The 16,040-nt window shown below is 40.4% G+C and overlaps 2 protein-coding genes across 2 annotated transcripts in view; one reads left to right on the top strand and one right to left on the bottom strand.

Annotated features, from left to right (window-relative positions):
* MTRF1 (mitochondrial translational release factor 1) overlaps nucleotides 1-2,330 on the top strand; it is a 10,306-nt gene extending 7,976 nt beyond the window's left edge. The window contains exons 8-9 of the mRNA XM_010134746.1: nucleotides 210-308; nucleotides 2,102-2,330. Coding sequence (XP_010133048.1) covers nucleotides 210-308; nucleotides 2,102-2,224 — 222 coding nt within the window. The 3' untranslated portion in view covers nucleotides 2,225-2,330. The remainder of the gene's footprint in view (nucleotides 1-209; nucleotides 309-2,101) is intronic.
* Nucleotides 2,331-10,628: 8,298 nt separating this feature from the next.
* WBP4 (WW domain binding protein 4) overlaps nucleotides 10,629-16,040 on the bottom strand; it is a gene marked incomplete at its 5' end in the record, with an annotated part of 12,638 nt that continues 7,226 nt past the window's right edge. The window contains 3 exons of the mRNA XM_010134758.1: nucleotides 10,629-10,836; nucleotides 13,181-13,419; nucleotides 14,429-14,580. Of these exons, the coding sequence (XP_010133060.1) occupies nucleotides 10,629-10,836; nucleotides 13,181-13,419; nucleotides 14,429-14,580 (599 nt within the window). The remainder of the gene's footprint in view (nucleotides 10,837-13,180; nucleotides 13,420-14,428; nucleotides 14,581-16,040) is intronic.

Here is a 16,040-nt window from a genome sequence, read left to right on the forward strand (position 1 = left end):
TCGGAAGATGTAAAAACTTTGCCCCCGATACAGAATCACAAATAATACAGTTTATTAATGCCACAGCTACAACCCAGTGACCACTGGGTTTGTAGTTGGGACAGGCTGATCCATTAAAGTTTATTCTAGATATTCTTGTTTTAGAGTAGTATTTGGTTTTTGAAAAAACACAATATAGTGGAATTTGGTTTTTTGCTGCTTTGCTACAGTTGGGAACAAGAGCCCAGGCAGAGAGAATTCGTACTTACAACTTCACCCAAGACAGAGTCACTGACCACAGGATCTCGTACGATGCACGCAATATCAAGGTAATGGTCGCTTTATGAGAATGTTTAAAGTTAGATACTTTTGGTGTCATCATCATGGCTTGGCTTCGCAAACAAAGATCTGGGAAGGGCTTTTCCCACGCTCACTGCAAGCGATGAGTGCATCCTTCGATCCTGCACGGTGGATTTTTCAGGTGAGGTGCAGCGTGCGTGGAACTGGCTCCACCCTTTACACCTGAGGTTCATCTGCCAGGGCCTAGTGAGCTTGGACGGTGACAGCGAAGTCCTCGGGTCATAGGTTTGGTCAGAGTGTCCTTCTCTTAGATGGATGCCTTACAGGGCTAAACGAGCTCCATCTGCCCGGGTTTGGAGTCAGAGTTGTCCTTCTCCTAGGATGGCTGCCCGAAGGCTAGTGAGCCCATCCTGCCCGTGGACACACTTTGTCTGACCCTTCAGCTGAGACGTGTCTGGCCTGGGAGACCCCACCGGAGGCACATGCCACCACCAGCACAGCTCTCAACATCACAAGGGCACGCAAGCTCCTTCCCCACAACAAGGGGGTGCCCGTGAAAGAGACTTTTGGTGTACTGTAAGAAGAAAAAGCTAACTTAGTAAAAACAATGTAATATATGTGAGATCAGATAGCCAGCTGTGCTGTGACAGAAAGCTGTAGAGTTAGAAAGCTTAAACTTTCTTTCCTGCTTCTTGTAGTGTTAAAGATGACTGGCACAGGGTGTAACTCGCAGGCCTCCTTCTCTGTGTGATTCGTCTCCTATGATATGAGTGAAAAATGATCGAGCGTTTAGTCCTTAGCGAATGCTGAGAGTCCCTTGGCCAAACTGGGCAAGTGACATTTGAGATACTTAGAGCTTAGTACATCCAAAAGAAAAACCTGAGACAAAGGACTTTTTTCTTCTACGTTTGCCTCGCAGGCCACAGTTAAAAGAAACTGAAACTGAATGCTTTCATTTTAAGATTACCTGGGGTTTTATTTCCGAGTAAATCCTCTACATATGGCTTGAGTCTTATTTATTTACATTTTTACAAGTAAGCAAATACCTGATAATACTTTTTTGTGTATTAAATTTATGAAAATATTTTGAATTTTAGGGCAAAGTTTCGGGTGACCCTTCAATATTTTGTCTCAGATAGCCAGATTTCTGTAAGTGCTGTTAAATAAGGAGCAACACTTTTTGAACTGTACCCGTAGGTGTCCTGGGTAACTTCAGAGAACACAGGACATGCTGAGTGTGGGTGGAATGGCTCGTGTTTAATGGAGTGGGGAATAGGTGCATGCACACTGTGGTGGAGGAGAATGGGAAGAAGTTCCACGATTGCATAAAATTGACTTTTGTCAGTTGAGCTTTTCAGTTACTTTAAGTTCCCAATAAGTTGGGAACTTACTCCTTTTCCTGAGTGAAACTGGAACCGTGAGCAGCCTGACAGAAGTTAGTTGAGCTTTGCTTGCCAAACAAAGGAGTTCTTGGCATGAACAACAGTATTTGAATTAGGTTCTTCAATCGGTGATTGTTCTTGCTGGGGGGTTTTCGTGTAGAGCATGGGTTACATAAAAGCGTGCAGGAAGGCACCAGTAGCTCCTTTTGTCGCTGCCAGAATCAATGTGCTTTTCACAGGCAGCCAGCTGAAGTCTTGCTGCTGTGCACCACGCCATGTCGCTTTCACATGGGGGAGCTCAAAGATGAGCAAGTGAATGCACCAAGATAAGACTCCAGGCAAAGTGCATTCCAGGAGCTCCTTGTTTGAGCGGTCAGCGCTTCAGAGTAATACGGACGTACAGTCAGTAATGCTTTTATCTGTGTTTATTTTTTCCATAGGAAATTCTAAGTGGGAAAGAAGCACTGGATAAGCTCATCAACAGACTCCTGGAGTTTGCAGAGATAGAGGCCGTCACCGAGTATCTAGAAAATCTGCAGGCTTTAGAAAGAGGAGACTGCTGAAGACCTTGTGTAGAGTTAAAGCAGAAAAATCTTGTGTTTGTAGCAAAATGAAACAGATGCATTTGTTAGATGATAAATGGATTAAAAATCGATGCTCTGTTTTTCATCATGTGATACTACTCTTCTTTATATTTTGGTGCAACTGGGTTTGAAAAAAGCGGAAAAGAACAAGCTTGGAGTACTGTGTGCGTGTTCCTTCTGTCTTGGAACTGTGGCTTTGTTAAGTGGGTCTTTCTTTTGCCTATATTGCAACTGAAAAGATACAGAATCATGGTGATGGAGCAGAAGAAACACCACATAGTGCACATCTTGTTTTGGATGTGGGAAGTGTTCCCCTCTAGGTGAAAGAGCCTAAGCTCCCCTGACATTGTCTAGAATCTGGTCTCGTGAATACTACTCACCTTTATCCATTGATTGGGTGAACTCCCTCAGTGCAGTCCCTTAAAAATAACCTGCATTGTGATGCTTTTTTTTGGAGTGAACATAGAAAAGCCAAGGAGGCAATCTCAGGCAATGGGTCAGGATCTTAAGAAGCCTGTCAGCTTTCTTCCAGCCATTCCTGGGTCAGCTGAGGGTGGGTCTGGACCACATGCTGCAGTGGCGTATAGAAGTATGTGTTCTAGTTTCAAGTTGATGAGATTCTGGAAGGAGTTCATCAGCGATGACAGGCAGCTCCTCGTTTCTTGGCAGAGAAAACGGTTTCAGTATAGATACATTTCAGCAAATCAGGTAGCTCTGGAATACAGTTTCTGCCTTGCTGTCTTTGGGAACGTGTGCCTGTCTCTGAGGGAGATCCAAATGTCTTCAGAGCGCACTCAGCTTTAATAGGACTTGGGTCCATGCTTTCACCCAGGCGTGGGTTGTGCACCGTGCTGACAGGCACGTGTGCGGAGGCCGGCAGTAGTCGCACGATTCAGGAATGAACACTCACGTGTTTAACGTTACACAAAAATATGTGTGTGCTTTGCTGAACTGGGTTACTAGCTAGATCATGGTGCTCTCTTTTTATCCTGCTCTTCCCGGGTTAGGCTGTAAAGCTGCTCTGCACCATCTTTTGCATGTGAAGAATCGATTCCTGCTTACAGTTTAAATTATGCCTTGTAGTTGATTTATGTTTGCACATTTATTTTGTAATCTTGAATTATACAGGACTGAGAAAATGTCATTTTCAGAAAAATAAATATTTCAATACTGAGTTGTTCTAAATGGCGTCGTTTTTACCCCTGTATGTATGACAAACAACACTTTTAACTTTATTCAGCCATATTAAGAAGGACAGAATTTGTACCTGCAAAAAAGCAGGAAAACTATACCCAAGTTTCTCAATTATGGAATTATTTTTCTTTTGTGTTTGCACATTCTTATCAGCAAGCTTTGTCTGGTAATTTTTGACTGGCTTCCAAGACTTTAATTACAAAAGCTTTTGTTTTCATCTTTGTGGGGGTTTTTTTTGTTGGTTTTTGTTGTTTTTTAATTTACAGCTCTCTAAGTCAATCAGGAAACATATTATCATGCAATTTAAGAGTCATTTGCACTCTTGACCTTTGACTTCTTGCAGTAAGGAGTTCAGTAAAAAAAACCTCCAGGAAGATACACACCTCAGCCTGTAGTTTTCGCAGTGCTGACAGACTGGCAATAACTACTATGATCAGCTGTAGGAGGAGAGTATCCGGTTTCCATGCGTACCATTTATTTTATTAATTATGTATCTTGAACAATCCTAGCAGGTTCTTACAAAGTACACATTTTAAATAACGACATGCTACTTCTAGGATTAGTTAATGCCTATGAAGTTCTTTACTACGAAAAGCTATTGAAACATTTTTTAAAAATGGCCCTCATTTATTTTACGTGAAGAAAGATGGTCATGTTTTGACTGCAGGACCTTGGGGATATTTGCAATTAAGTTAATCCATTTTCTGCAGCCCTTCTTTGTTGTTGTTTTTGGGTGGAAGGATGAGAAAGGGGAAAGTGGAAAGCAGCTCCCCCCTACTACTCTGCTACTAAATTTTGGATGTCCCCAGTGTAGATGATGCAATTTAGCTAAATCCTGTCTCCCAGCCTGGTCTGGTGCACCCTGAAGGATCTTTGTCGTATTGAGCTTACCCTGCAATTGCGCATGCCTGTATACGACAGCAAAACAGGGCTACCGTCAGTTAATGACGGAGAACTTGATACCCAGCAGACCCGCTCCTCCTACACAAGGTCGTTGCCCAAAGTGCTCTGCTCTACTTATAGCCGGATATACTTGCTTCTCCTCGTTGAGAAAGTGGCATTTGAAGCTATGTTTTCTCCCAACTTACAAAACATTATTTAAAGCCATATTTTGTACTACGTTCTTCCACCCCAGTCTTTTTGTGGGATGTAAGAGCTGAGAGATTGTGATGGGGCTTGGCTGTGGGCTGGCACTTGTCCTCATAGGAGGACATGAGGTATAACGATGCCATCTCTGAAGCACCTCTGAAGCATCAGGATGGAATACCCTAAAGTTAGGCTTTTCAGTTCCTGCAAGCACCCATGACTTTCAGCAGTGAAATCACTAGCAGGGAAAATTACATTCACAAAGCACAGGGGGGACAAGGAAAGGAAAAGCAGCTCCTTGGAAAGCAGCAGACAGCTCTCTGGGACAGCACAGCTGGTCATGGGAGAGCAGAGCGAGAGCATGTTCATCTGATAGAAAGAGCCTTCTCCAGCAGCTCCCTATTTCACTGTCAAATAGTGTTGGAGCCAACAGAACACAGTATCACCCGTTTGCCTGGCTTCCTCATGATCATCCGCGTGTATAACGCAGACCTCACGCCTGGCTGTGATGTCGCAGCTGATGCACAGCACTTCATCTCTCTTCAGCTCCTCCTGATTGACATGAAATGCAGTTCCTGGATCTCTTGCATTTCCCTGCTGAGGTCTCGAGCGGCAGCGTCTCACCCAGCAAAAGAAAACAGAGAAATGCTGCCCCTGGAAGCAGCCCTTTTTATGACAGTGGAAAGACAGGTGCTTGCCCTCTGCAAAAGAAGGGCCCTAGTACCTTACCGTGATTGCTTTCATTTAACCATAAGCAGCACGTACGCCTCAGAAATCCAGGAACTGCACATGAATTTATTCACTTTATGTAACAAGCTCCTTGTTCTCATTTAGCTAAAAGGAAGAAATGCTGTTAGCAACACAATACACCTCACAGTCTGGCAGAACTGTTTGCCGGCATCATACCTTATTTTTTTCTAGCTGCTTAATACAGCCGTTTAGTTTTTTTACTTTCTGTAAAAGAAGTTGCCAAAAGATCACACTGACAGATTTTTTTCAGTAAAGGGAAGTGATGAAATAATTTACATGCATTATCCACCTTTTAAAAACACGTATCTTTAACTCGGAGGGCACTGCTCATCATTCCTAAGAGCAGCACGCATGAAGGCTACTGAATCACTTACCTAGTATCATCATCAGAAAGTTTCTATCTTCAGCTATATTCTGAATGTTACTAGAGACTACAACAAACCTTACCTGAACTCTGTTGAGAATTTTACAATTAACAATGTCAACCCAGGCCATTTGTTACCTGTAACTGACACACAGAATAAAACCATTTCCAGTAACTGCTTAATGCGCTACTGGGAGGCACCCAGACACCACATTGGTGGCCGCAAAATAAAAGAATTTCTTTTAAGAAGCATTTCTATATTTACATACTGGTTTTGGTTTATATTTACCCCAGGCCCCATTTTTAGCAGAATACGCACCCACAAATGTCTCAGGCTGTCCTAAACCCCTTGAACAGATGAACAGCGGTAACACAGATTGTTCAAATGAAAGCTTTATTCAGTATTTTCATATAAACTCCACTTCAACAGCTTGCAATATTTTGTAATAGCAACTGAGAAGCTATTAAAGACAAATCAGCTGTTTAACTTTGCAGACAATACTTATAAACCAAACCAGACGCTTTTCAATCACCCCGCTGCTCTTCACTGTTAAGCAAGCCATTAAAATTCGCCGTCTTCAGCCCACGGTTCGTGTAATGCTGTCTGCTGTTTTTACCGTGGGCTATTTCCACTTTCACAGGTAAAATCAAACCTGCATTTGCTGACACGCTGGGAAACCTGGGCAAATTCAGCCTTTTTCAGATTATTATTTGCAACATTTTTTGCTTTGGACAGGAACATTATTCAAGCTATATCCCAAAACAATTCACAAAGCTAAATTAGTTAATCACACAAACAGTTAACACCATTTCTAAGTTAAATAATTTAGCAGGTAGAAGGTAAGGGGACTTAAGAGGTAGATACAAGAGAGACCTAAGAGATGTGGCTGGCAAAACAGAACCAAAGGGTTCCCGCAGCAGATAGGAGAAGGTATGCAGCCAGCTTTTGTACCAACCAGCGACAGGATTTAAGGGCTGCAAACCCCGCAGGAGGAACGGAATGAAATCTGTCTCAGAAAAACGAGTTATCAAGGAAATAAAAAGAGCACATGTAGCTGGTTGTGAAATAGCTTGTGTGTTGTTTGAAAATAGGTAAGCCTGTACTTCTTCAGGGTGTGTTGCCACAGGCAGCAGAAGCGTAGGGCGTAAGCTGGGATCTGGAGACAGTGGGGCCTACAGAAGACTACGTGAAGCTTTCTGGAGATCTCAGTAGAGCAAGGGATAAGGTCAAGGTGGATCCTAGAAACGCAGCACAGCGGTGATATGTAGATTTGCATATATAAAAATACTGAAGGAAGACGTTTTGAGGAAGACAGCAATAAGAAAAGTACTAAAAATGGGAGGCGTGACTCAAAAAGCAAACCAAGGAAATCAAACAGCATGAAATAGTTTTTTACTCCCTTTCTGAGGTGCCAGAATTTGCACTGAAATAACATCTTTTCCAGGGGGGAAAATACTAAAATGTTTTTAGACATGCACAGGTCAGTGAATTTAACTCAAATCCATGTCATGACCAGCCTACCCATCTTCTAAATCTGAATACTGCCACTGGATGATGCTGCGGCACAGATTCTACCTACGAAGGTGAAACAAAAAGCAAACTTTACTGTACTGGGAGAGTCTGGATTTCAATCTACAAATTCCCAGGTGAAAGGTTACAATGTGTTTTAGCCTAAGTAGGAACAAGGATTATTCTATAACCTGGGTCAAACTGAGCAGGTCTCTGCACAGCTCCTGGCATAACAAATGCCCAGCAAAACAAGTTTCTTCTATAGCATATGCAATATTTTTGCTTCTAAAAGCATCACCAATTTCAGGCAGGCCCTACTGCAAAAATATCCATGCTAAAGATAAGCATCCTGTACTGGGAAGCTGCCTTTCTAAACAGGCAAGACAGGTGAAAGATGAGTCAAGGGTAGAGAGATACAGAGCAGTGAACTGACTTGCTCAAAACCACACATAAAATATCATCCTGAAGTTACAATGACTCCGCCTTTCCATCCGACTCTCCTCCTCCTACTGCTAATCGCATCTACAACAGCCTGTAAAATCAAGGACATAGTCCTCACTCAAGGAGCTTGCAATAAAAGCAGGCAAGCAGATAAAAACACACTGCTCAATAAAAAATGGCTTAGTCGGAAAACAACATACTCTTCTTCTGAAAACACTGTTCTTCTGAAACAGTAAAAGAAACATTCCTTTGTCAAAAGCCAGAGCAGCCCAAGGAAGGATTAGTAGGTAAGTAATACCTAGAGTACTCCTGCAGCAAATTCCAAAGGCAGAAGATTTTCAGGGAGATAGCACAGAAGGGAGAGAGATCTGTGCGGAACAGATGTCCTAGAAAAGCAGCGTCTGCCTTAAATCTCATGCAAGACATTATTTTTGTATAGAAGAGAAAATATTTGGTTTAGATACGCAATAAGGAAATTGAATGACAGCACGATGTAAAATTAAAGAGTGGCTTTTGATATATCATATGTGATTCAAGTAGCCCACACTTTACACATAAGGACAAAGAATAAACTGGTCTCTCCTCAGACATACTTTCAGAGCTATGGGGAGCACAGTGCTGTATTTCTTTGTGAAATACAGGCTTTAGAAGTCCCACCAGCAACAGCCAAGTGTATGGTATTTAAACAAACTTTACTAGCAATGAACAAAGAAAACATTTAATCCTTTCTTCCAAGGTTTTGGTTTGTCTATGTAATGCAGTACTTGCCAAAGACCTTTGGTTCATATTACAGCAGCTCCTCAAGGAAACAGATTTTTAACACTTTTATTTTCAGATGTTTCTAAACATCTGCTTGAGCAATTTAGTTGCGGGTATCTTAAATCACCACCTATGACCACTTCAATGTGACAAAACATTTATAAGGAAAGATGCTAGTATTTTGAGAACCTCACTAAAAGAGGAGAGATGTTCTCGGAGAATATTAAAAGTGGAGGCTACAAAAATCCTACTCTACTGAATAAAACTGTACTAACAAACAATAAAATAATTTTACAGACATCATAAAGAAATGTATATACTTTAGGCACAGAGGAACAGAAGCAGGATGATGACAGCAGTACAAAACATACTTGCAAGAAAAAAAAAGTCATGCTTGAAAGGAAATCAGCTGTTAAAAGTTGGCAGTGGCGAAGGAATAGAAAGAGCTAGTTGTACTGGTAAATCACAGGGCACCCACGGCAGACAGCATGATGCAGTCATGTGAAAGGCAAATGTGGTTTAGGGACATATCAAGAGTTAATTCCAATATACTAAGGAAGTACTGGTGACATCACGGGTGGCCTTAATCTTCCTTGAGCACAGAGCCTAGGCAAACTCAGGCTGGAACAGATGAAGAGAACTGCCGGTGGAGCACTGAAGGTCCTGTCACACAAGAATGCTCTATGGGATTCCAAAGAGAAAAGATGCGGTGGATTCAAGAGGAAGAAAAGCTGCTTAGCTGAAGGGCAACAGTTGTGTAAAATGGGAGGAAAGGAGTGCAAACTGGACACAAACACGTGGCAGCTTCAAGTTAGAACAGGTTCCCAGGTTGTGGAGTAAGAGTAAGAACAAAACCTGAGAAATCTGGATTTTAAGAAAACTGACAACCTTTCCTTGGCAGAAAGGACATTTCTGATCTAGCTTTGCATGTAAGGCCTTTCATGTGGTGTACATGTTGTACATTCCTGCATCTATGGTTGTGAGAACATCCTGCATCTCTACATGACAGTCCAGGGCCAGATGTTACAGGAAACTAAGCTTTAGGAACAGAGACGTATTTTTGAATGGGTTCATGAATTGAACCTTTAGGGTCCTCTGTTTGATACCTAGAGAAGCAATGACTGTCGCTGTATTCTTAAGCAGCCAGTGAACGTTGATGATGCTAAATGCAGACCAATCCCACTAAGTGAAGAAATAAAAGCTTTAAGAAATTGTCCAAGTCACCTTGGACAGTACAGCGATCAGCTGTACTTATCCATCTTTTGTCTTACTCTCCTGTGTACTGGGAATGATGAAGCTTCAATGCACTTAGTCCCTTTCAGCTTAAGGAATGCAGCAACTATTTAATATGCTCCTCTTACCAACAGGACAAAACCCATCAGCCTCAAAAAGAGTCCTGTATGCTGTAGCAGGACCAGGTCATGGGAATATTTTTTCATGAAAATATCAGGCAATCCTTTTTTCTCAGGGAGAGAGACAAAAAGAAAACAAGACAAAAAACCGAAAACTTCATGTGTAAAAAGAAGGAAAAATTCAAGCAGAAACAACAATAAAACAAAATAGAACAAGAAGATGCCACAGAAATATCTACTCGAACTCTGGCTCTAGTGCTATTACTAAAAGTTAAGATTCATCAGGTTTAATTCTTCTGCAGAGGTTTAATACATTTATCATGCATGTACACAATTTTTCAGAACATCATTTGGAGTGAGTGGCACTGATGTGACTAACTCCTCTAGAAACAGCCTGCAAATGTTGTATTCAAAACGTTGTTGGTCTCACCACCTACTCTTTTGCAAGTGAGTAGCCAAAGGTTAGTAAGCACAACATTTTTTACTCATTAGCTGGGAAACTACTCCACATAAATGATCTTGGAGGTGATTTTACTCCCTAGTACATGCCATTGACCCAGTACCTCTGTAAAAATAAAAGGTCTGCATCATTTTTGCCAGATTAAGGACTACTACATTCTCCCATACTTAGAAAAGGAGTAAAAAACCATATGCAATGTATTTAAAACAGCATACACAGAGCAAATTGAACTTAGATGGTATGGTTAAAATAAAAGTATTTACAATATTGCATAAGTAATATAACACAAACGTCCATTCCAAAATCAATCACATCAAAATAAAATTAAAAATATTACAACTCACATATCTTTTAATACCTATAAATCCTTAATTTCTATCCAACATTTTCTTTATAAAAGCCTGTTTGAAATATTAAACTTTTGATTCACGCTAGCTTAAACAGAATCTAAAATGATTTGTGAAGTATTACTGATCACTTAGTCTTTGTCTTAAGTTTCTAGATTTTCCATTTTCAAATTTCCTCTTTTTAAATGTTGGCACCCCTTCTGCCATGTCTCCAAGGGAGGTGACAGTCTTCTCTTTAAATATCACTGTTTCATCTTCTGGATCCTCTAGCACTGGAGGTGGTAGACTGTCACTCTCTGTACTAGGAAGCTCCAGGTCATCTTTTTCACTGGGAGGAGAAAAATGTAAAAGGGTTAATCTACTTGGAGGAAACAACATGGTGTACTGCAGACAGTAACATCCATATTTAACTGTCAAAGCAGCTTTGAGCTAGACGCAGTCTTATAGCCAAGATCATCATCATGGTTATCAAGAAAAAAAACACTGTTCTTTGTTTCTTCTGTGGTGTTACCATAGAAAGTAAAGAACTAAGACCTCATTCCGTACAGAGCTTGTAGCATGGCCCAAGCACTCATCATGTAAACAGCCCTGCAAAAGACAAGAGGGCTGCAGGTGTGTAAGTTCAAGGATGTTGAAAGACCATAGTCAGTGAGTAACCGGCAATGGTGCACTGACAAAATGCCTTTGAGTACTTCTCTGCTTCCCAAACCAGCCAGTGTCCCCAAGTTCGGAGAAGTGGCTTTGGAGAACAGGGTCACAGCTAATACTGATCTGAACAAATCAAAGACAGATTGGTTTTAAGGGGTCTACACCGTTTTCTACAAGAATAACCTGTGGCACAAACATACAAATGGAGAGCAACCAAACTGTTCACAGAAAGCGATCTAAATCACAACTGCGTCAGGAATCACACCAGCATAACACTGCTGCAAAGAGACAGACGTTGTGTTCCTGGCCAGTCCATACAAGAAATCACTGAGTACTACCGAGCGTTAGTCTGATGTCGGCTTGTGTGCTATACGTAGTTTCAGGTCCTGTGTTTCAAAGAAGACGTGGATAAGCTCAAGCACCCAAACAAGAGCCACGAGAACAAGTGCAAGTCAAGCATGTCAAGAAAATATGACTGTTGCAGCATCCTGAAAACACAAACCTCCTAAAAGTGGTTGGCCTAGTCTTAATTTAAAGCATTTAAAGCACTGCATTTATCTCATTTACAGGCGTGTACATCTCAAGCCTACATGTTAACGTGCAGACTGATACATAAGGTTAAAGCACTTTTCACCGGACAGTGTGCTTTCCAAAAACCTGAAAGAATTTATCAGCTCTGGAGTGAAAGAGCAGTTAACTGCCCCAATACAGGTATTAAGTGAACATTATCATCTCCAAGGAAGTGTAGGCAGGGCTTAATTTAGTTCAGTGTCAAAACTCTATCTGCTGAGTAATTTAGAACTAAAATGCTGGAGAATGGAGTGAATATGAGGCAAAAGACTGTTTTCATTCTCCAAAAGCTAATTTCTCCAGACTCCTAGAGGGCCCCACAGCAGGAAACTGGCCATAAAAGACAGCATGCTTCACAACAAAAATGAGCCATCGCAGGCAGTATTCAGCAAAACAAACTAAACCAACCCTCCCGATCAGATGCATGTCATGAAAACATCTGCAATACATTGGTTGGACATGGGAGAGCGAGCGAGCGAGCTTCTGGATTTAAAACTGGCATAACTAGATTACAAAGCGTCTCCCACCACATTATAAGAGCCTCCAGGACTTATCCATCATGACAGGAGAAAAGGTTGTGGTGGATTTTGTTTTACTTTTGCTTAATTTTCTTTGAAATGAGGAAAACGAGGGAACAAGAAAAATAGTTGAACCAGAAGCCTTTTAGTGCACTACTGGGTGAAAGCAAGATAAAAAAATTTGAAGCGTCTTTTAGGCAGTGTCCTTTAAGTGGACAGTTAGAGTCAGTACAACACCACAAAGTGAGAAGTAATTTACTGCTTGCGGAAGTAACTCAGCCCAACATATCAGGCTTAGGTAGAAATTGCTTGGAGTCTAAAAAAGCATACTCATCATGTCAGTGACTATTGCTCCCGCAGGGAAGAAACTCAAAGCAATGCTAATCCAGTACGATCAAAATAAGGTTCCCTGTGGTCCTAGAAGATCAAGATAGATCTTGAGCTCCAGGCAGAGTTAGCCCAACTAATTACTCATCAGAAGGAAACAGGAATTTAGCCTGGAAGCTGGAGGCCCTGAGAAAGCTGCCTATGCTGTTCCAAGGCTGGGAGAAGTTGAAAAAACAGTCACAAGAGCTACCAAGGCAGCTGAACCAGACTGTTGGACGAGACGATGTTAAGGAACATAAGCTTAGAATAACTACATTTAAATAGTTCATACTCAGCCTCTGAGAAAAATGACAGATGACAATGATGCCTTAAATCACTTCAATTTACATGTACTCATGGTGAACTTCTACACTACAACCAAAACGCCACCACTATCCGCCATGGACATCTATTACTTAAAATAATCACTGCACAAAGAACCGTATTTGGGCTACATTTCCAACCAGTGCTCTACTGATTCTGCCAGAATCTAGAAGAAGGTTCAGCTCTTGAAAACAAGTATTCTGGAAACAAATATTACGAAAATAACTATGGTATAAAGATCCTCACCATGGTTCTTCTTCCTTTTCTTCTTCTTCTTCTTCTGTTTTCTCTGGAATTGCTTTCCATTTCCCGTAAGTGTTGGTCTTGTTAGGTGCATCACCAGAGGTTTGGGAAGCTGATGGACTCTCCTCTTTATCAACAGTTTCTATTGGCTTAACTTCTCGCCATTTCCCATAAGGACTTAACTTTTTAGCTCTGGGAGATTTTTTCCCTTCCTCTGATTCTTCACCATTATCTCCTTTCCTCTAAAGAGGAAAAAACCCACCTTAAGCAAAAATGCCTAAATAAAAACACAATGTAGCTTTATTTTACATGGATAATTTACTATTATCTACTATTCATACTTTTCAACCAAAAGAAACTTGAAACAATAAACTCATACTGTAATAAAATCTTTAAATTTTTCTCCTTGAGCTTTCATCACATAGAGTTAAAAATGCTACAAAAACTTAAAGTTGGAAAACCCCATCTATCAAGGCTGAAGTTAGAAAGGAATAGCCAATACGAACTTACTTAAAAAAAAAGCTTAGAATGTCTTAAAAAAGGCAAAAATTCACATACAGCTTTCTGTGTGCAGATACACACACTTCAGTGTAGTAGTTTAGAATGATGCTCAGTGACACAAAAATATATATTTTAGAATTAACACCTGTCTGTGAATACATTTTATATTTGAACTGTCTCTGCCCGTTCTGAGCTACTAGTTTCAGAAAAAACATCTGACCCAACCAGAGTCATATAATGGCAACCTTGATCTTAAGTTTGAAATCTGAAAAGTATACAATTGATACAGATTTTATACTATAGGCTGTCAATGTTTTTCCTCAATTAATAAGGAAACAAGAACCATGTAATTTTCAAGTCAAGAGCATCCCCTGAAGGTCTCTCGGCAGTCACATTTATCATTTAAGGTTTGAAGGTATCCTCGCATGTAAATCTAAACCATTCTCTCGATTATTTCAGAAAGATGCTAGTGACCTTTCTCAGAGAAAAATCACATTTCTTGCAGAATTCAAGCGAGTTCTGGTGGACTGAAGGGAAGATCATGCTTTCTATTCTGGAACAGAACCACTAATGGGCCAAAAAATCAAATAAAGACTCATTTTACTCTTCAACAAGTGCAAACTTCTACTTTCAGTTGTATGGTTTAACCTCATTACAATGAGTTCAGCCTATTACAAGAGATAAAAGATAAACCATCTCATGCTAGAAAATCAATACTGCATGTAAAATAAATCTGAAGAGAAAACTTACCTTGAAATTTGTTTCTGAACTCTGTGCTTCATTTTCACTATCTTCTGAGTCTGATTTGGAATCTGTTTCTGCAAGCTCTTCAGAATGCTTGTCACGTTGTCTCTTCTCATTTGAAGATGAAACAAAACCATCTGGTTTCTCCCATGTGGATACTGTCCAAGATATTTGAACAACCATACTATTTATGTTTCTAATTCTGATCAGTGCTGCCTTACGCAAAAACACAGCAAATAATTTAGCACAAGGCTTTTGCCTTTATTTGGCATGTTTGTTTTAATAAACATCTTCAGAAAGATACCATTTAACTTCCCAGCTGAGATACAGTCATGACAGCTGACTTCACTGCTGTTGATAAAGCTTGTTTTAATTAGCGCTTAAGAAAAATATCACGCATGGCAAACCGCAGTCCACAAGACTGTGGTCCCTCTTACGCTCACATGGATCAGACAGATTGCCCTCTAGAGGTGCCTATTTGATTTGAGTCGTCCCTTGATTAGAAAGACAGGATTGGGTAAAGAACAGTAAATGCCAGCCTCAGCTCTCCAGGCAGATAAACCCCTTCCCTGTGCTACTTGGCTTGGTAACTTGAGGTATCTTCACTAAAGAGCTCTCAAGCAAACAAGGAAATGCAAACATCAATCTAAAAACACATCAAAGTATGTACAGGATATGACCTAATTTTCAATTAAAAGATAGTATTCCAGCAAATATACCAAGAGGAAATATTTAAACAAAAGATAATCAATTGTCTTAAAACTGGTCTTAGTAACAAAGAGTTGATTGAACAACAGTTTTCAATCTGTAATTTTATATTAGCTTTCAAATGTAATAAAACTACTGTTTTCCCAATTATTTTATCTATTTTCAAAGAAATCCTTAACTGAAAACAACACTTAAGAGGAATGTGCCTGGATGTATCTTGAAGAAGTAAGAAACTCTGAACATGAACAGAAGTCTCTTAAGGGTACGCTGTCATCCAGGTTTAGACTAGGAACTGAGAAAGTTCACTTTCCTGGGTGCCACATGCAGCCAGTGGAATAAGGTGCCTTCCAAAGCACGACTCGTTGGGCTAAGCCTACAACTATTTCTCTCAGATAAAAATTTGTCTTCTCTTCAAAAGACTGGATTAGCATTAACAGGACTGGTAAGGAATTTTCAAGTATTTCCAAGACACTTACAGCTGTATAAAATCACAAAATCTCACAAGCCAAAATTTTAGCAAATACAATGATTACAAAGACATTCTTCATGAGTGTCGTGTATACATGAAGAACTTTAGAAAACAACACAAGCAAAGGCATAAAAGGCATCTGAACTTAAAAGGCAATATTTAAAAATAGCCAGCATCTCCTTTCCCTTTCAAAAGAAAGAATCACAAATCATTTGGGCAGGGGAGTGGCATGTTGAGAAACTGAAAGGTTTGGGGTTTTTTTTTCTATTCTTGGCATCATTAGGAGCACCACTTCATATTCAACAGCAGAAGGAAAACTCATAGCCAGTGCAAAATCACTTGCTCTCCAGAGAGGCATCACTGACCTTAAAATGATTCAATCAGATTTACAAAACAGATGCCTGTTCTGAGGGAGTTACCACAAAGTTCCCCATGTAGGGA

Source organism: Buceros rhinoceros, unplaced genomic scaffold (assembly GCF_000710305.1).
Source record: "Buceros rhinoceros silvestris isolate BGI_N320 unplaced genomic scaffold, ASM71030v1 scaffold30010, whole genome shotgun sequence".
Taxonomy (NCBI): domain Eukaryota; kingdom Metazoa; phylum Chordata; class Aves; order Bucerotiformes; family Bucerotidae; genus Buceros; species Buceros rhinoceros.